The sequence below is a fragment of the Lepidochelys olivacea genome (assembly GCF_965140295.1).
Source record: "Lepidochelys olivacea isolate rLepOli2 genome assembly, chromosome: 1".
Lineage (NCBI taxonomy): Eukaryota > Metazoa > Chordata > Testudines > Cheloniidae > Lepidochelys > Lepidochelys olivacea.
The window spans coordinates 241,758,389-241,778,600 of NC_140411.1; the positions used below are offsets into that span (position 1 = coordinate 241,758,389).

The 20,212-nt window shown below is 45.8% G+C and overlaps 1 protein-coding gene across 1 annotated transcript in view; it reads right to left on the reverse strand.

The window, feature by feature from the left end:
• Nucleotides 1–356: 356 nt before the first annotated feature.
• CECR2 (CECR2 histone acetyl-lysine reader) overlaps nucleotides 357–20,212 on the reverse strand; it is a 146,642-nt gene continuing 126,786 nt past the window's right edge. The window contains exons 14-19 of the mRNA XM_084637683.1: nucleotides 14,069–14,481; nucleotides 13,014–13,142; nucleotides 11,882–12,701; nucleotides 9,131–10,535; nucleotides 8,399–8,504; nucleotides 357–8,104 (exon numbers count right to left, since the gene is read on the reverse strand). Of these exons, the coding sequence (XP_084493809.1) occupies nucleotides 8,099–8,104; nucleotides 8,399–8,504; nucleotides 9,131–10,535; nucleotides 11,882–12,701; nucleotides 13,014–13,142; nucleotides 14,069–14,481 (2,879 nt within the window). The 3' untranslated portion in view covers nucleotides 357–8,098. The remainder of the gene's footprint in view (nucleotides 8,105–8,398; nucleotides 8,505–9,130; nucleotides 10,536–11,881; nucleotides 12,702–13,013; nucleotides 13,143–14,068; nucleotides 14,482–20,212) is intronic.

Consider the following 20,212-nt stretch of genomic DNA (forward strand, 5'->3'; position numbering starts at 1 on the left):
TGTTTCAGACGGGATTAAAAGAAAGAGATGAATCCCCCATCATCGGAGACTAAAATCTGGCTTGAGCAAAACACTACAGCATAGGAAATAGTCCTCCATTGGTTCATGGGACAGATATGACACCACCTCTAATTTCATAATTTTAGTTCATATGCAGACAGTTATGTTAAGGACAGCTGCCCTGCTGGTTTTCCAGGTGCTCTTATAAATGACCTTGAGGACATTTCCAGATGGCATGACCGTAGCCGATTACAGTTCAACGCTTTGCCTTTGTGAAAAGCACTTCCTCAGTCCCACCACTCCAGATTCCATAGGAAGACCATTTAGGAGACAAAATACACACACAGCAAGGGCAGTTGCTATTTTAAGAATGTACTTTATACAAAATAACCAATTCATATGGAAATAAAATCTACAGACCTCCAAGGATCAAGCTTTTAAAAAAGTTCTTAAAAAAATTACCCATCACACAGTATTAAACTAACTATTGAGGTAACTGTCGCTCTCGGAGAAAGAATCAGCAGACCAAGACAAAATATACACAATATAAAAATAAATAGCATTCCCCCTTCCAGTATCGACCAGGAAAGTTCACACAGCTTCGCAGCAGCAGGAGAGAGAAAAGAGTCCCTGACACTGTGCTCCATGGGCGGGGCGAGGCAGGGAGGACTGAGACCTGGGCTTTCCAGGAGCAGTGGAGAAGGCATTAGAGTGAGGTACCTGAGCCCCAGCTGGGGAGGAGGGACGCACATGGGAAGTTAGGGGAGGAATTTATTAGGCGCCATTCTCAAATTGGATGCTTTTAGGACATTAAACACAACTTTCCAATACGTGCCTGCTGAGCTGTGTAGTGGCTCCCATGTGAGTCTGCCCATGGTGTAAACTTGGTGTATTGCAGCACGGGCAGAGAGTCCTGTAATCCAGCCACATGCTGCAGTGCAGAGCCCTGTGTGAGTCAGATCCCCAGAGTATGTAGCTTTTGTATACGGTTTATTTTCAAAGCTTGGTGTGGGAGGTCTCTGCTGCAGCAGCAACTTGCAGTCCTGTTGCCCAGGAGCACTTACAGTTGTTTTGACAAAAGCCAAGGTCCTGTGCCCAAGGCCACTAGACCCCCACCCTCCTCCCAACAAATAGCAGCCTTACCTAGAAAGAGAAAGGCCCCATCCTTCTCCAAACAGACAAATTATATTCTTTACAAACTTACAATAATACAATCCCCAGCATGACCCAGCAACCCAGCTTAGAAAAATGGAGACTGGCAATGGATTTCCCCAACTCCACAGTCAACGTAAAGTCAAATTGTACCAGGGAGGTCTCAGCTCCCAGGCATGCAAACACATTGTATGCTCCTAACTGCATCGAGAAGAGGAGCAGTGCAGAGCAGTGTGTGTCAGCACCAGCCAGGGGTCACACTTCTACACACCCATTTGAAACTAGCCTGTAGGAAAGTTACTGACTGGTCCCTCTCCCCTCTGAAGATGCATGTAGACAGAGAGCATGCAAGGGTAACTGAAATGCATCAGATACAAGATACAACCTTCTGACTGAAAAAAGCAACAGTAGCTTTGGGGAAGGCTCTTCAGTTCCAGATGGCAGCTAACTCGCCTCATTTACATTAAATTCAACAAAGGGCTAGACTTTAGAAGGTCCCTGCTTTCCTGCCATAGGGATCCAGGCATAATTTGTACTGCAGTAATGGCCCCACACCCGGCCGCATCCCTTCTAATGATGGACCCAGCTCTCTCGTTCCCTTCACAGACCTGGTCTCTCTCTCTCTTCCCTTGACTTCTGTGACTGGCCCCATCACTGATTTGTGCCCATTCCATCTGCATTTTCAAAAGAAGGAAGAACTTCATCAATGGAGATGAGGATGACTGGAATGTGATGAGACAAATCCAACCCACTATGCTGTAAGCAGTGTTGTTTACAACATCCCACCACTTCTTTAATACTGCCAGTGAGCATGGTAGTGACAGGAAGGGGGACTGCCCCAAGGGATGTAGCATCATGCAGCTCATTAAACCCAACACAAGCACTGAAAACACACTTGGATCCTGATTCCCAGTTCCACCAAACACACACTGCCCCGGCTTCCCACACACAGGGGACTGATTAGCCCAGCTCTCACCAGGACATTTCTTATTCAAAGGCATTTGGAAAAGCAGAGGTTTTTTCCCCTGATTGGTGGGGTGGGGAATGGAGGGAACAAGAATGGTAGGTTCATTATGTGCCAGTTAAAAGTATTTTCCTTCCGCATGGGCGGCAGGGGTCCAGCAAAACTGGAATGTGCTTTACCCCATCTGTATGTTAAACAGATACAGATGGGGAAAGGCTGGAAGGTCAGTGTTTGAGACGCCTTTTCGGTTACAATACGCACGTGCTATTAAGCGCATCACATGACCTGCAGCTGCAACAACCCTTTCATGACCTGCCATCTCAATCTCAGCTTTAGAGAGAGGGCACAGGGCTCACACACCTGCTGTTCAACCACTAGTGCCGTGTGCATAAAGCAGAATAGGGAATACGCAGCCGCAGCCCTCCACACCAAAGGGCTGAAGCAGAAGTTTTTACAGGGTGGTTTTATTAAACTAGGTCCAGCTGCACCGCTGCTATGCAACAGGAACCACTGGCATCCGTACAGGTGCCACTCTTCATTCTCTGAAGTACCCTTGGGATGGTGGGAACTGCAGGTTTACCACTAACCATGACCTTGTTCTGCATCTTCTCCTCACCTAACCACGTCCTTTGCAAGCCCCAAAGTCAGCGTGTTGCTGCACAATGACTGACAGGCAGCACCCTAAAGATGTGTCTCCCCACTGCCACCTTGAAACTGGAAACAGGATGAGGTCATAAAGGATATGGACACAATCCTGGCTGGGCATAAAGACACGGCTAATGACCTACAGGTTATGAAGAGACTGAATAGCAGGAGGGAAAATACAACAGGTTATTGTCTAATTACTGCCTTTTTCATTTTAAATGGAGGAGGGCTGCAGTGTGAGGGAAGAAAAGCTGCAGGAAAGCTTGCATTCATCAGCAAAATGGAAGACACCCCCTCCATAGTTAAGGCCGTGACTAGTTTTCTGCTAAACCATTAATTGTGATATCTCGCCAAGCCTCCAAGAAACTAGCTTTGAAAAAATTATACCAATCCACTTGAGATTTCTCACACATGGTGCTCCTATGCCAGAGATATGTTTCAGAAAATCTGGGGAGTCATACAGCAAGGTGTTAATCAGGTGCGACCACTTGAGACCAAACCCTCCTCTGCCTCCCCCCTCCCCCCAAAAAAACCCCAAAACCAAAAACCAGCAGTTTGCTTTTCCAAAAATGGTTCCTCACACTTTCTGGAGTCATCAATCAAACAGCTCAGCTAGAAACTCCAAATTTGGTTTACTATATTGTCCTGATTAAGGACTGGTGCCTTGATTATTTTTGAGTGGTTTGGTGGGTTCATTTTGAAGTTACTTCTTACGTTTTTACTGGTCCTCCATGGAGTTCATAAACTCCACACGGCATTGGATTAAGCTTAATCACTGCACAGCCACAGGTTGCAGACTTCTTAAACTCAAGTTTACACGGGCAGTTCAACATCCCTGGAGCTCCATCACATATTACTCACAGAAAAATGAAACAAAACAAATGAAACAAAAAAGTCCAAGGGTCTGGGGTAGTTTATACAGCTGTGAGGATCAGTTTGAAATCTATGTCATGTGTGTTGGTGGTCACAGGATCTTTCAGCACAGTATCTATTCTAAATATTACATAGCCTGGTTTTTGCCCCACATTGGTAATTATAGCAAAACCTGTTCTACGCACCTGAACTAGTACAGCTGCAAAACGTTTTCACATATCACGGGTTTAATATGCTTTCTAAAGAGGGATTACTTATTGTTCATTTGTATTACGGTAGTGCTTAGGGGCCCAATCAGGAAGCACAGCAACCAACTGTACATCTGCTAAAAACCTTACTGATGTGTAGCAGTGATAAAATTCAAATGTTCAAGAGTCAGGAAATTTTAAAGTAAAGTTACAATTTCTCTCACCAATGCATGGAAAAAAAATACCCTGTCAATATTCATAAGAGCTACTACCTATTCTCTTTAAAATCCTCCTTAATAATTTCTCTGCAATGATGCCTAAAATCACTCCTGCCTGGCATTGGCTAGGCAAGTGGTGAGCTGTAACTTCTGCTTTTCCACTAATCTCTATTCTTTTTATTGTTCCTTCATTCTCCCAGTCCACTCTGACTCTGTTTTTTCCCACCTGTTGTATCCTATCTATTATGTAGTGTATGAGCGCTCAGGGGCAGGGCTGTTTTCTTTGTGATTTGGTTGTACAGTGCCTCATGGGCTGGGGTCCTGATCCCTGAGTGGGATTCCTAGGCAATACTGTAATAGAAATAACAATTTATGAACAAACTGTTTGAAAAGCTGGAGATTCAGAGTTAAGATTCCACAAACAATTCTGTCCCAGAACATCCTACTCCTGGTTACTGTAGCCAGTCATGATTCCTGTCATATATTTCCAATATAAGCCATGTGCCCCAGAGTTGTAACTAGACATTTTAGCGCCGGGGGCGAGAAAGCATATTTGCACCCCCTGCCTTTTTTCCCCCCGGCATTTCTCTGCCCCATTTTTCTGCCCCCGTGGCTTTGCGCCCTGGGCATCTGCCCTGCCCTGGTTATGGCCCTGATGTGCCCCATTACAGCAGCCCATAATCCAATAACATACTAACTACACACTACATAAAAGCCGTCACCTACAAACCTTCCTAGAATGGAGTTAGCTACTCTATCCTGTCTCTTGTTCATTGGATACAGATCACCCTTGTCCCTCCTCCCTCCCACATTTCCACTAGGTCAAGAGACGGCCATACTTTGATATCTCACGCTCTGTATATGGTGTTCAAACACTCAGCATTATCTACCATTCCACAACCCTCTCTAGGGAGAGACAACAAACCACACTATTCTCATCATCTGCAGCTCTGCCCCGTTTTGATGTGGGGCTGACATCGGACCATCCATTTACACTGAGATATCCACTCAAACCCCATTTCCAATACTAGTATTAACTGCAGACGCAAGTGCTTTATCTCATTCTCTACAATTTACAAGCCCTCCTATCCTACAAAGAGGAGTTTACAGGAAGTTGAAAAGTACTTTACATATTTGGTATAGCTGCCACCTTACATCATATGCAGGGCCTGTGCTGTACTGGGGTAGGGGTTGTTTGTAGAATCTGAATTCAATTTCCGGCGTTTCAGGTGTTTGGCCATAAAATTATATTTAGAGTTTCTTAGTTTTTAAATGTGCTCTTTTGTTTTAGTTCTTTTCTAGCCACAATGAACCAAAGGGTTTTAAACAGGAATAATTACTGTATTTAAAACTTTCCCTGCTGGCCAGGTTTATCATCTGGGAATGTGGCCACACATGTACACCGCACTTTTTATAAACACTGGAGGCTGTTTCAGTACTTCCATTCAGTGAATTGGACTAAGCCTCTCTCTCAGAGAGAGGAGACTGCCCAACCCCCATTCATTCTAGTGGTGAGCTGCATTGCCATTTCCTGCGTTCTAGCTCAGTGGTTCTCAACGGGGTCTACGAGCCATTTGCAGGGGGTCCATGAAGCAAGGCCAGCTTTAGACTGGCTGGGGCCCAGGGCAGAATGCTCAGAGCCCCAAGTGCTGGCACCCCATGGCAGAAGCCTTGAGCCCCTCCAATCACAGGGCTGAAGCCCATAGCCATGAGGCCCCCCACCCATGGGGTTAAAGCCTCAAGCCATGGTGCCCTGTGGGGCAGGAGCCCGGCACCCCTGGGGCAGAAGCCCTGAGCTCCGGTGCCCTGTGGTTGAAGCCCAGAACCACTCTTCCTCTCTCCCCCTGCAGGCTGTGGAGTTTTTATATCATGTTGGGGAGGAGTGGGGCTCAGAAAGAAAGTTGAGAACCCCTGTCCGTGCTTCACCACACTGCCAAGGATAGCTGCTCCCTGTCTGCTGAACAGAATAAAGACTAATTAAAACTGACACTTCACTAACGTGATGGTCTATGTAATTAGATATTCAAATATTTTATACTAATTTTCCTCTGAGTTGAATGAGGGCTTGGGCATAAGCCAAATAATCAGGGCACTGCCATAAGCAGGGGGCAGACAATTCACAGGTTGACTTCAACATGGAGTAAGAAGAATTGCATTTTAGAAACACGCTTGCCACTCAAAGCCTATTTGATTCTAGTGTGAATACCCCTGCAAGTGTGTGTGTCTGGGTAGCAGAGTACACTGATGCTTACACTCCTGTTAAGTTTGTGGGCCCAGAGTTAGGAAAACGCCTGGAACCCGACAAAACATTGCTAGAGGTAAATGGTATCATAGCAGCAGACCAGCCAGAGTTACTAGGAAGTGTGACAAACACGAAAACATTCTTTCCTCATCCGGACAGCTTCAAGAATTTTTGTTTTTAATCCAGCAAGTTTCTGAATCTCATGAAAGCTGTGGATAAAAGAAGTAAGAGTACAGACGCAGGTGCTGGGGCAGAGGTGCTTTATGCCACTCTGCGGATGCACCCCAGTCCTATCCAGCAGCGTGCCTTATACCAACACCGGGCCCCTGCACAGTTCCACCAGTGCAGCAATACCTTCCCTTCTTGCCCAACAGACCTAGTCCTGCCTCCAAGACTCTCAGCTGTGCCTGCTTGGTGGCTTTACGATGTGGACAAAAATCTGCTTCTAACAGGCAAGGATAAGACCCACCAAACTCATTCAATTTGTAATCAAAGCGAGATTTAAACTTAAGTTCTAGCAGGAAAGACTAGTGCATTAACCCGAGGCATTCTTGCCCCACTCCACAACCTCCACTGTGCCCCTTAACCACTCTAGCTATAAGAAATAATTTCTGATTCACATTTATCTACTAATTTACAAAACGTCCAAAGCTGATGTCACAGGTTGACAACTTGTTCGCACTGCATCAGACAGACCCTCCCTAAAGCAGCTCCATTTCCTATTTCACCTGAAAGCTGGAGTTCTCAGAATTTAAGAGGGGCTCTATTTCTGCTTTGCTTTCATTGAAGATGACAATAGTCAAGTTACACTGAGAGAAAACCAGGGATATCTCTATTCCTGTCTCCTTTCTAAGGGGTATTATATGCTAGCACAATTACTTGTTCCAATAAAGACAACAACTCCATGATACCATTCCACATTTCTTACTCCAAACTGCATTGGCTTCACCTAAAGAAGACTAAGGTACAAATGAATAATTAGCCAATTGCTGTTACCCAGATAACTCATACCAGAAATGCCTAGAGGACAATGCTATGAGAGACTTTCAGTTCCTGGTCCTGGTTTCCTTGTTCCCCATGTAGGCAGGAGGTGGACATGCACTCAACTACCGGGTAGAAGAGGAGAGTGCTATGCTTTGCTCCTGAGCAGTCCCTGTGATCAATTACAGGGTCGTGTCTTAGCTCTAGAGGACTGGAAGGAAATGGGGGGGGGGGGGAAATAGAAAGTTTCAAGTTCCCATCATCTCCCCCATTGCCCTGCCCTGAAAGATTTGTGTGTGACATGATTGTAAACAGTTAAGGATCACCCCAGTGCTACGCCTACTACAAGCTGGGTCCCATCCCTCCCCCATTATGTACAATACATTCACCAACAACAGAAATTTATTAAAAAAGGCAACAGGTAAATTCTGTAAACTGGATCCAGCTCCAAACACACACGTTAATACTACAAGTAAATTCCATCGTCGTCCCTCTTCCACCCTGAAAAATATACCTGAGTTTAGCAGTTCATGACAGTTTCAATCTCCCCCTCCCAACCCAAACCCTGAATGAGATACACTCTTCAGTCATGACAAGCCACTAGTTTGAGATGCATCCTCTGCGCTGTTGAGATCAGCCATACGGTCGGTAGCCAGGGACCCAGGACTATCCCATGTTTAAACACACACAAGAGCCATCAAGGCACCATGTTCCACTGGACCCTGGAAGCTACATGCCGCTGGGGAGATGGAGAAGGTAGGAGGCCTATGTCCTCCTTCCCCCATGTCCAAATCACGTGTGGCTTTCATCTCCTTGGGGTTCTTCCTTCCTTGGACTAGCTCTGTAAGAGGAAGAACAAAAGTTGCACGGTTATTTGCTTAACCAAGGAGTATTATAAAGAAAATGCTCCGTCATTTACAGTACAACTACTTCAACACAAGTGACGGGACAGGTGTTGTCCCAGGTATAATCTACAGTCAGGGATTCAGCTACGAGCATCAGGAGAATCTTGTTTCCTTCCCACCAGAATTGTTCCATTTCCCTCCTTCCCCCAACCCACTTCCAAATATTTCACTTCTTTAATTAGTGAAGGAGAAAAGTTCTCATCTGAACTCTGCTCTTCGCTGGCTCTTACTTGATCCAGAGGCAATGCTGATGGTTTTTGTGGTGGCATCTCTTCCCGGGATGTGGTTGCTGTAGGCACCTTCGGGAAGGATGCTTGGGTCTGGTGTATTTGCATTCTGGAACCACGTTGAATGAAAAGAGAGTTTTACCACAAAACCAGCAAGAATAAATCTCATCTGCATGGTGTGTACAGATTATTTACATACAAATATGTATTTTAATTACACTCAATCTAGACCCGCCCCTCTCTCTGAATTCCCCCACACCAGGCCATGGCCCCACCCCTAAGCCAGGTTTTTTGTGTGCATTTGTCTTTGGGTGGGAGGCCAATTCTTAAAGCAGCACCATTTTCTATGCTGGAATGAAAAGTGGCATGTGAAATGGCAAGGAGGATTGGTTTCCTCTGTGGTAATTTAGGGTAGGGGGCTTCCCCCATTGCTCAGGAGACATGTAAAACTGGACAAAACAATAGACATGTTCTGACTGGTAAGATGAAGCATTGGTAAAGGGATGGAACAGACAGCTTGGTGGGTCTCTCTCATTTCTATTACTGTGCTCTTTAAAAGACTGCCATGAAATTCTCCCCAAGTTTTGTAGACGCCTGACCTATGACAGCAGAACTATTTTGTCAATTTGTTCTTCCTACCAGCACCTCGGATTCCAAATCTAGACCTTTTCCAAGAGCACCCAACACTCATCACATCCCCCAATTTTCCCCCCTTCCTGTGGAAAACAATCTTACCCCGGTGGTCTGTACATGTCCTGGGCCCCCCCCATGCCACCTCCGCTGCCTCTCTGCTCCATCAGTAGGGCCTGAAAGTGACCCATGTTCTCTTCCCGGCAGCGGTACAGGGGCCCCTCCTGAGTGAGGCCATTGGCTTGGCCAGTTGCTGGATGACGAGACAGGTGAGCGTTCACTGGTGATCCATAGGACCTGGGCTGGAAATGACTGGCTGGATGCCGAGATGCATAAGGAGACCCTGTCTGCAGCATCACCCCATGGGGAGGGAAAGCTGATGGACCAAATCCGATCCCAGAACTCAGAGGCGGGGGGAGAGCCCCATACAGGAACTCCCCTGCTGCCACTGAGCTCTGCCTCTTGGTGGCTGCGTTATGGTTGTCCAAATCAAGAAACTCTTTGGGACTCTCTGGCCTCTCCTGGGATTCATCTGACTTCTCATCTTCAGGCCCTGGATCCTGCCCATCGCCTGGAGGAACCTCTTTGGCGCTTGCCATGTCCATTCGGTTTGGGGACGCCAGGGCAGTGCTGAATGCCTCGCAGCCCTGCAGACTACCCACGTTCCCCCTGTCTGAGAAAGAAGGCCTGGCCAGAGGTGGGTGGGCGGGTGGATGCCCACCAGGGTTGGCCTGGGGGTGGAGAGGCCTTTGCCAGTCTGAGTAGCCTTGTGGACAAGTGTAGTATGGAGGTCGCTGATAGTGGTGGTAGGAAGGTGGAGGCTGTGGCTGATAGGGGTATGGCACTCCCTGATGGGGGCGATACCGAGGAAAGACACTGGGATGGGTGTTACTTTGCTGAAAGCCCCGAGTGGGGAAATGCTGTGGATGGGACACAGAGGGAGGCTTCCCTCCCATCATAGGGCTGAACCCCTGCAGTCCTGGATTGATATGGTAACGTGTAGCCGAATTTGGATACTCCAAACCAGGCATGTAGAGAGGGGGAAACTGGCTCGGAGCCCCTCCCACTGAGCCTCCATCCACACCAGGAGTACTGGTGTTCTGTCCCATACAAGGCACAGCGACCTCTGACAAAGTCTTCCCCCCAGGACAAAGGGGCTTCTCCAAGATGTTAACAGCCAGTCCTTTCCCCTCATTGCCACTGGAGGGTCCTTCACCTACAGCCCCATTTTCAGGGCCAGGCCCTCTCTCAGGTGCTGTCACAAGGTCTCTCACGCACACCTGGCCTGTCGGGCCAGTGTAGGTGCTCTGTGCTGGCCAGGCACTCTTGCTCTGCATTGCCTTCGGGTCATTTTTAGTTCCAGAGTCATCTCCCTCCCTCTCCCGTGGCAAGTTCCGTCTGGTGCAGTCCATCTGTAGTGGGGGGTTGGAATGAGGTAGCAGTTTGGGGTACGTCCCTTCTGGAACACTGATGCACTGAGCCTTCTCCTCTACTCCAGGTGGGGGCTCCACTGCAAAAGGGGAAGTGGAAAGAATTTTAAAAAAAAAAAATCACAACTTTGTTTGATTTCACGAAGTAGACTTTTTTTCCACTAAAGTACATTTGCCAGTTAGTAATTCCTGCCACTTTAACCACATGTACCAAATATCCCCAGGATCTAGATTCGCAAGGAAGAACACTAGCCCCTCTCTTTCCCTCCCAGCCTACCCCTTCTTCATCTCCCTGACATCCATTCCTGCTGTTGTCAGCCCAAAGTCACTGCACCTCACTTCTTGAACAACGATATTTAACCATTTGTTTAACATAGCTGCCATGTTACCTTGGCTGTTGGCCGATTACTGTCACTAGCCAGCTTGTAGGCCAATGGCTTAAATGTTCAGTGTTGGTTGCCAGCCAGCACATTTTCCATGCTGGGAACCACCACCACCAAAGCTACTACTGCTCCAGAGGTGGCAGAAGAATCCAGTTTAAAAATTAGAGAAGACCCCAAACAAAACAGCTTTCCAGATGATGCTCGTCAACGCACTGCAAATTAAAGTAAATTCTAACACTTTGGGGAAATCAACTTTTACATAAATTCCAAGTCAACTCTTGAAATGTTACGTACTATTATTATTGGTCCTGTGGTAATGCCCAGCAGGATCAGGGCTCTTGATGTGATGTGGAAAAGAAGATAAGGTCCTAGCTTTAAAGAGTTAAATATGAAAATATCTGTAATCCAAAACCTAGAAGTTCTTGCTGCTTCATTCCAACTGTTATTAAGTAAAATTTAATAAAAACCAAACACACACAAAAAAATGTGTCTATGCTTTAATAACAGCCTGATGATTTTAGACTTCTCTCTCTTCGATTTCTTGCATTTCTACTTATATAAATATAAAAAATTAAGTACGTCTGGGTGCTTAGCAGCTGGTTTAGCCAATATTTAACGTGTTTAACTATGTATCAAAGTGTATTAAGCCACTCTAAGTAGTTTGGGATCTAGCTTACAGTTTCTGCATGGGGCTCCAACACTGACTTTGTCACAAAATGACATCACCTTGCAAGCAAGAGAGCTGCTGTCTGTGCTAGATGCATAAATGCTAAATTTTAATTACGTGACCACTCCCCCCATCCCATTTCAATTTGGTGTAGGTGAAAAGAGTGGCTTGAGCTGCTTGGTCTAGAAAAATAGTGCCATTTTCCTTTAACAACAAAACCTACTGACCAGTGAAATGGGCAGTCTATCAAAAGTGAGTGAAACTGTATATAATGGTGAAGGGGAAAGGTGTGGAAAAGAAAAAAGGAAATGAAAAGTTAAACAACTCTGGCAGTGACTGCTGGCCTCTTCAGACCAATAGCATGCATTAAAATTACCTCGGTTGCTTTCTGGCTCCATTGTCTGACTGGCATCCTGAGAGTTTCCGTTACCCAAGACTGGTTTCGGGGGCTGCACATTTGCTGATGCAACATGGGCCAGCTGTGGGAAGGGACCAGGCAGATGCGGGGGAGGAGGCTGACGGGGGTGGTAAGGCACACCCGGTGGGCACACACGAGATGACAGCTGTTGGATGGCAATCATCTCTGGACTGTCCATCATGGAATCCCCACCTTGGCATCCTCTCTGAACCTGAGGGGGTCCCCCAAACACAGAGGCTGGAGGCTGCTGCATTCTCTGACCGGTGGCTTTACCAGGTGGTCTGATGTATCCTGAGGCAGGGACCCCATGAGGTAGGAAATTTGATTGCTCAGTCCACTGGCTGGGAGGCAGAGGTGGTCTTATTGCCCGAGGGTCCATCATGTGACTAAGAGCACGAGACTGCAAAGAAGGTCCTGTGCTCAAGGGGGGCTTCTCGTCTGGGCCCAGGGAGGTCTGGTTTGTTGCACTGTGGCTTCCATTCCATGCAGCAGGATGCGCTCGATTTAGATATTTATATGGTCTATACATATGGCCTGGGGGGACCTCTGAGCTCTCAGGTGGTCTCATTGGAGGTCCATTGTGCCTTGGAGGAATAAATCCTTGCTGGAACTGCACTGGGGGGTACATACTAGCATCTGGGGGAGGGCCACTCATCCGCCCAAGCTGCAGGGATCCAGGCCGTGGCCCCAGTGCAGAGACATGTGTTGGCCCTGCACACACCTGCTTCTCTGGTGCAGCCAGTCTGTGTCCTCTGTGTTCATTCAGTCCGACTGTAGACTGTTGGAGGAAGAGAAAGGGGCCAGGTTCAATGAAAGAATCATCACTTACTGGCACATGAAAAGCTACAAAGAGTAACAGGAGGAGACAGGAAAGAATCAGTGACTCACAGCATGGGACAGATCCCTCCCCAGGCAGAGGACGCCATTTGGCATTGTAACCAATGAATGCACTGAGGTGGAAACCGCAGTCACTGACTCATACACCATGAGTACAGAAAGGCAGACCACGGCTCCCAGCTCTCTGGATCCACTCTATTTCCTCTAAGAGGCTAGGACACTGTATACCTGAATTTCAAAGCAAGGCTCTTACCTGCATGGCAAAGTGCTGGTGCTGCTGAACTGGATCTCCAGGGTGGGGTTCTGGTACTCGTGGTGATCCATAAAGTTTAGCTGGATCTGATCCCCGCAGAGGGCCAAATGTTCCTGGCACGGCTGGCCGCTGGAAAGAAAAACAAAAGCTGTTGTAAGACTCTGAAGAAGAGCAAAGCTGCTACAGATACTGGGCAGCCATGGACTGAGGTGTGTCTCAGCAGAGCCAACAGGCTGTTTGAGTCTCTGACTGAATTCAGGTGCTTATTCCGAGGAGCTATGCTGGAGACTGTGGTGTACAATAATACAGCTCACTTGCCACAAAGTTACTTTTTCACACAGGGAACCAGAAGAAATCTCCCAGCCATGAATCCCACAGACCAGGCCTTTTTACAATTGCCAGACATCTAGCTAGCTTGAGTCTAACAATAGACAGATTAGAGAGGAGCCCACACCAGCTAGTTCCAGGACAATTCTCAGACCCTGTCAGAGCCTGGATTAATCGAGAAGGGGGACTCTTCTGGGATTCCTATCAGGTTGCTTCTTTCACATGAGCCTCTGGGGCTAGAGTTCCAAGCAGCAGTCTTGTTCATTTTACTTGGCTTTTGCTTAGGAAGCTATAAGTAGCAACAGAGGCAATTGAGCTGTCTATCTGCAGTCTCAGGAAGACAAAACTGTATCATCTTTGCAACCCTAAGAACTAAAATGTTTAAGCTTAAAATCTGTAGAACTGATGGCATAAGTCCCACCACTCACCAAAGAAAAGTGTTTTATTTACCATTGCCATGGGGACTTTTCAAGTCTTGCATGGATCACACCAGGAAGGAAGAATGGAGGCGTGAACCAAAGAAGGTTAAAAGGACACAGAGAAAACTATGGAGGGACAAAGAAGGAAAAGGGAGGAGGAAAAGAGAAATAAGAACCCATGTTCCACTAACAATAAGAGGTTCTGATCATACAGTAGGGATTCTGCTAGGAACTTACAGGAGACAATTTTATTCTCGGGCCCTTCTCTGCATTTATAATCTGTGAAAAATCACAGAGGCCAGTCCTTACCATCTGGCCAGGGTGTGGCACCTGGCTGGGCATTCCACCATAATGCAGTGGGCGAGGGAAGCCTTGGCCGTTGGAAGCGCCCACCTCCCGAGGGGGCTGCATTGTGCTGCTACTTGGATCCTCTGCAGAGGAGGAAGACGAGGAGGAAGCTGGAGCCCGGGGAGTAGCCCGGAATGGCGGTGGTTTCCCTCCATTCTCCAGGTGTTGCTGTCTCCTGCCTGGGCCCTCAGGGTCTCTAGATCGGGTCCAAACATTGCCAGTGCTGGAGCGCCCGGTCCGACGGCTCCTCTTCTCCCGTTTCCCATCCACTCTGATCCAGAACTCCTCATCTGTGTCCCCATCTTCACCAGGGAAGTGCTTCATCATTGCCCGGTGGAAGCATCTCTCCAAGTTGTATGCCATCTTGGTGTATTCTGTGTTCAAAACAAGAGAGGCAGGGAGACAGAGCTTAATGGAGAAAGATAATCAGGCAAAGTCAGATTGTCCCTACTCTAGAGACTCTGACTTCTCATGTTTATATAAATATCTTCCTCAGAAAAGCTAAATAGAAAGGTGAAAAGGGAAGGACTGTTTGCAACCAGCCCACTCTGGGTTATGATCTCATCCTACTTGGTCAGTACTTGCACTGGAGACTTTCAAGAAACACAAGGTGGGTGAGGTAATATGTTTTATTGGGCCAACTTTTGTTCGTAACAGACACAAGCTTTTGAGCTATACAGAGCCCTTCTACAGATTTAGGAGAGCGAGCATCATAGCACAATACACGGTGGGACAGACTGTTTAGCACATTTAAGGTAGAGTGGCCCATTAGCACCTCTGCAGTCATAGGACAAAAAGAGGGAGTTAGTGGGTTACAGATTGTTGAAGTAAACCACAAATCCAGTGTCCCTGCTCAGTCCGTGATTTTTAGTGTCTAGCAGAGTTATGAATTTAAGCTCCCAGGTTTGTATTTTGAAAGTGTTTTGCAGGTTTCCTTTATGATGCAGTTTATTTTAAGACAGCATCAAACTAACATCCTAAAATGGTTTTAAGGGGAATTATATTGCTAGAAATATCAACTCTCAAATGATACTTAAGATAGTGGATCTGAACAGTCAGTCAGTAACAATCCTACGGTAATTTTAAGGGTGGTGTCAACCTCCATGTCCTGGAAAAATTCTTATGTTTTCCCAACTGGAATTCCAAAGTAGTGTAATCTGGTTATTATATTCACTTTCTTGGACTGTTGTTAAGCTTTGCTGTGCATTATAGAAAAAGGTGAAATTTTCTCTCTATAGTTTTGAAAGCACTTTCTGACCCTTGTGCACAGAACATGCTACACAGATGTCAGTCAGCCCCTGTGCGGTAGTTCCACAGGAAAATTTGCTCAGATGTAGTTTCTTGATTTTCAGTGGAGTCCACAAGAAGTAGAATGGCATGCCAGGGGCAGCAAGAGAGTGACTCAGTGAAAATCACATGGTAGTTGTTTCCTTGAGACCACTCCAGAATTTTCTTTGCAGCACACCACTACTGGAAAAAAAACGGTTACTTACCTTCCATAACTGTTGTTCTTTGAGATGTGTTGCTCGTGTCCATTCCATTCCCATGCTGTGTGTGCATGCCCACATGCGTGGTCATCAGAGATTTTTGCCTTAGCAGTACCTGTAGGATTGGCTGCAGCGCCCCCTTGAGTGCCGTGCTCAAGTGTCAGTATATCAGGTGCTGCCTGCCCTATGCCCTCTCAGTTCCTTCTTGCTGGCAACTCTGACAGAGGGGCAGGAGGGCAGGTAACGGAATGGACATGAGCAACACATCTCAAAGAACAACAGTTACGAAAGGTAGGTAACCGTGTTTTCTTCTTTGAGTGCTTGCTCATGTCAGGTCCATTCTAGATGGCTCACAAGCAGTGCCAATTGAGGTGGGCTTGGAGTTCATGGTCTTGCAGCTTGCAGCACTGCTCTGCCAAAGCCAGCATCGTCTCGAACTCGCTGAGTAAGTGCACTGTTACCTGCGAAAATTTAGGGCACCCCTCCTATACCCTACCAAGGGCTTAAGGTGTGACCTGGTTAATTTAGGACATCCCGCATATACCCTACCGAAGGCTTAAGGCATGACCCAATTAATTTAGGTACCCCCATGGGGGGGGGGGGTTGTTATGGTGTAAGGCATCTATTTTTATCCATGGGACTTAGGAAGAAACCTGGTCAATTTAAGTACCTGCCCTTTTTGGGCTCTATGGGTCTGCAGAACCTTTTCCCAGTGAAAGAGCCTTACACAATTGTGCTTTAAACATTTATTTATTAGCCATACACATGGAATACATTCATTAAGCACATGTTTATGTTTGTCATTTTTAATAAACAGACAAATTTTACCCAATGGTTAGTCAGGATTTATTTACTTTGGGGGTTTTTGGCGATGCCTCTGCACATTATGGTCGTGCAGAGGGGTTAGAGTTTTAGCAGCTTGATGTTCAACTGCAGTCCAGAAAAGGTTTTCAAAAAGCATTGTTTTTTATTTATATTCTATAGGTGAAACTAGCTTTTTAAAAAAATGTATTAAATTTATTATATTTTATATTTTTAAATAATAAAAATTGTAATCAATTACGGACTGGCACTTATGTGTTGTTGTTTTTTTGCTTAAGTTTTTTACACTTTATTTTTTATGCCCAAATTGTAACTTAATTGTGACCTTTTTGTTTGTGCAGATGGTCAGCATCAAATGCTGGTTAGAGCTTATTTTACCATTTGTTGAGGGGTTTTTTAATATTTTTAAATTTTTTTTACCATTTTTATAACCTTGGTGGTTATAACTTTTGTTCGGGACATTCCTGAGGTGGGGGTGCTTTCTTAGCAGTAGAACATTCCTTTTTTTCAATTTTAGTGGTGAACTCCCTGAGTTTTACACAAGACTGGTTTAATATGGGATGGGGGTCCAGGGATTGATTAGGTCTCAGGCCTAAAATTCCCCTCCTTGATGACTCTTTCACCAGAGCAGTCATCATTACCATGGGATACCCATGTTACATTACTAGGGTATGCTTTCTGGGTATGGTCAGCAATGATTGATTTCGCATATTGGTTGTATGTATTTTTTTGATGTTTTTTTTTACCTATACCACCAATATTACCATGCTTAAAAGCAAAGCCAATTGGATTTCAATTATTCAATTATAAATTATTCAATTATAATGTGCTGTGTTTATCAGTTATGCTGATTCTTATGCGTTTTGCATTTATTTAAGATGGTGGATTTTGCCTGTAATTACTTAGCCACCAAGTACCGTCCCTGCAACACAGCTGCCTTAGTTTGCTCTTGCAAACCCCAAATTTGTTTCCCCAGTGCCCGTTCCCTTTTTTTGCATGCCAAATGGATGGCAGGATTCCCCTTTTTTGCTGCAATTAATTGTTCCTGGGCAACTCCAGGGAGTAGTGTATTAACTCTAGATGTTAACCCGCTCACTCTGTTTTTCACCTTGAAGAAAAAAAATTTTCTTTTAATTTACTCCCCTGGGATTGATTCATAGCTCTTGTCTCTTAAGGTGGTCCGTAAATTCTGCTACCATCCATGATTACTGCCATTCCCTTCTCAAGGGGGCACATGGACCTTTGGGAAAGGCATGGGGCTGAGGGGTAAGACCATCCGGGATCTGTCCCCTCAGGATCAGTCCAAATATCCTTCCCTAGGTAAGTATCATCTCAGGGATCTGAAGTACTCCTGGTATCTGCACCTATTCCTCCCCTTACTGCTGCCGCAATGCCCCTCTGGGCTCCCAGTTTATATTTCAACTCTTAATCAGTTGCATGCAGGCGGAATGATTGCCGCTTGCTTGGGCCCGATCCCGTTTTTCCTGCAGGATTGTTCTGACAACTACCTGAGTGTCCCTCAATTTCAAGCATAATATCTCTATTTCCTTACTTACAGAGGCTTTATGCTGATTTAAGGTATCCTTTACCATACCCAATTCCAATTTACAGTCTTCTAACTGGCTCTCCTGAGATATTAATAACCTTGAAAGATTATAAGACACTTTCCATAATGCCCACCCAGCCACAGTCTTTACAGCCCATTTATTCATTGTAGACTTCATATTATTGCAGTATGCTTCAAACCTTTTACAAACATGTTCCAGTGCATTTTTCCCCTTGAAAAGAATCATCTTCCCATGGGCACAGACCTTGGTCTGCTAGTCACTTTGAAAGGAGTGTTAGTTCCTCCGCCAGTTTCCTGGCTTTTCAACATAAACTTCCCACTCTCCCTATTCCCTGGAGTGTTCATTCTGTCAACAGGCTGAAGTCTTATTGCCAGAAGGGCACAAATATTCTGTCCAACTGCTATATAAGGCTCAATCCAAATGACCTAGGTTGCCCGCATTCTCCACCAATATGTTACCTGTGGAAAACTAGAGCACCCTGTCTATACCCTACCGAGGGCTTAAGGCATGCCTGGTCAATTTAGGACAACCCGCCAATACCCTACTGAGGGTGTAAGGTATGACCCAAACAATTTAGCACCCTTTCCCTTGGGGCTCAGGGTATAGTAAGGCACCTATTGTTACCCATGGGACTTAGGAAGAAACCTGGTCAATTTAAGTACCTGTCCTTTTCCTTGGAGCTTAGGGCTCTACAGGTCTGCGGAACCTTTTCCCAGTGAAAGAGCCTTACACAATTGTGCTTTAAACATCTATTTATTAGCAACACACACAGAATACATGTACCAACCAAATCTCTTATGCTCATCACTTCCAATAAACAGACAAATTTCGCCCGATGGCCAGTCAGGATTTATTTATTTGAGGGTTCCCAGCAATGCCTCTGCACATCACGGTTGTGCCAAGGGGTCAGAGTTCCAGCAGCTTAATGTTGAACTGCAGTCCAGAAATGATTCCCAAAGAGCATTGTTTTTCATTTATATTATATAGGTAAAACTAGGTAAAAAATTTCTTTTTTAAATTTATTAAACCTATTACATTATTTCATATGCCTAAATAATAAAAAAATTAACCAATTAGTCACTGGCACCTATGTCTCCTTTTTTTTTGCCCAAGTTTTTTACATTTTATTTTTTATGCCCAAATTGCAAACTTTATTTTGACCCTTTTTATTTGTGCAGATGGTCAGCATAAAACACTGATTAGAGCTTTATTTTACCATTTGTTGAGATTTTAAAATTTTTTTTTAGCATTTTTACAACCTTGGTGGTTATAACTTTTGTTAGGGACATTTCTGAGGTGGGGGTGCTTTATTAGCAGCAAAACATTTTTTTTAAAAATTTTAATAATAAATTCCTTAAGTTTCACCCAAGGCTTGTTTAATATGGGGCGGGGAGCAGGTTAATTAGGTCTCAGGCCTACAGTACAATGAGATGCGAACGTGTGGATAGACTACCAGGTAGCAGCTCTACAGATCTCTTGGATTGGTGCTTGTGCCAGGAAGGCTGCTGACGATGCTTGTGCCCTAGTCAAGCATGCCATCATGATTGCAGACAGAGGCACCTTCGCCAGCTCATAGCAATAGTGGATGCAGGCCATGATCTAGGATGAAATCCTCTGAGCAGACATTGGGCGACCTTTCATTCTGCCTGCCTCCGCAACAAACAACTGCATTGACTTACAGAATGGCTTTGTTCTATCTATGTAGAAGGACAGCGCCCCCCTGACGTCCAGGGTGTGTAGCCTGCGCTCCGCATCTGACGTATGAGGCTTTGGAAAGACGACGGATAAGTATATGTCCTGGCCAGTATGAAACTGGGAGATGACCTTAGGCATAAATGCTGAGTGCAGCTGCAGCTGGACCTTGTCCTTATAGAAGACCACATAGAGAGGTTCTGAAATAAGTGCCCTGATTTCAGACACCCTGCAGGCTGACGTTATAGCAACCAGGAACACAATCTTCCATGAAAGAAGCAGGAGAGAGCAGGAAGCCAGACGCTTGAAGGGAGGCCCCATGAGCAAAGATCGAATGGACAGTGGAAAGCCGAGATAGTGCCCAGGTGGACCTTGACTGATGACAGAGACAAACCTCGGAATCTGAGGTGCAGCAAGTAATCCAGGATCTCCTGCAGTGAGGCCCACTCGGCCCGGATATGCCGTTCTGAGACCCAGCACGTGAACCTTTTCCATTTGTCCAGGTAAGTCGCTCTGGTGGAGGGTTTCCTGCTACC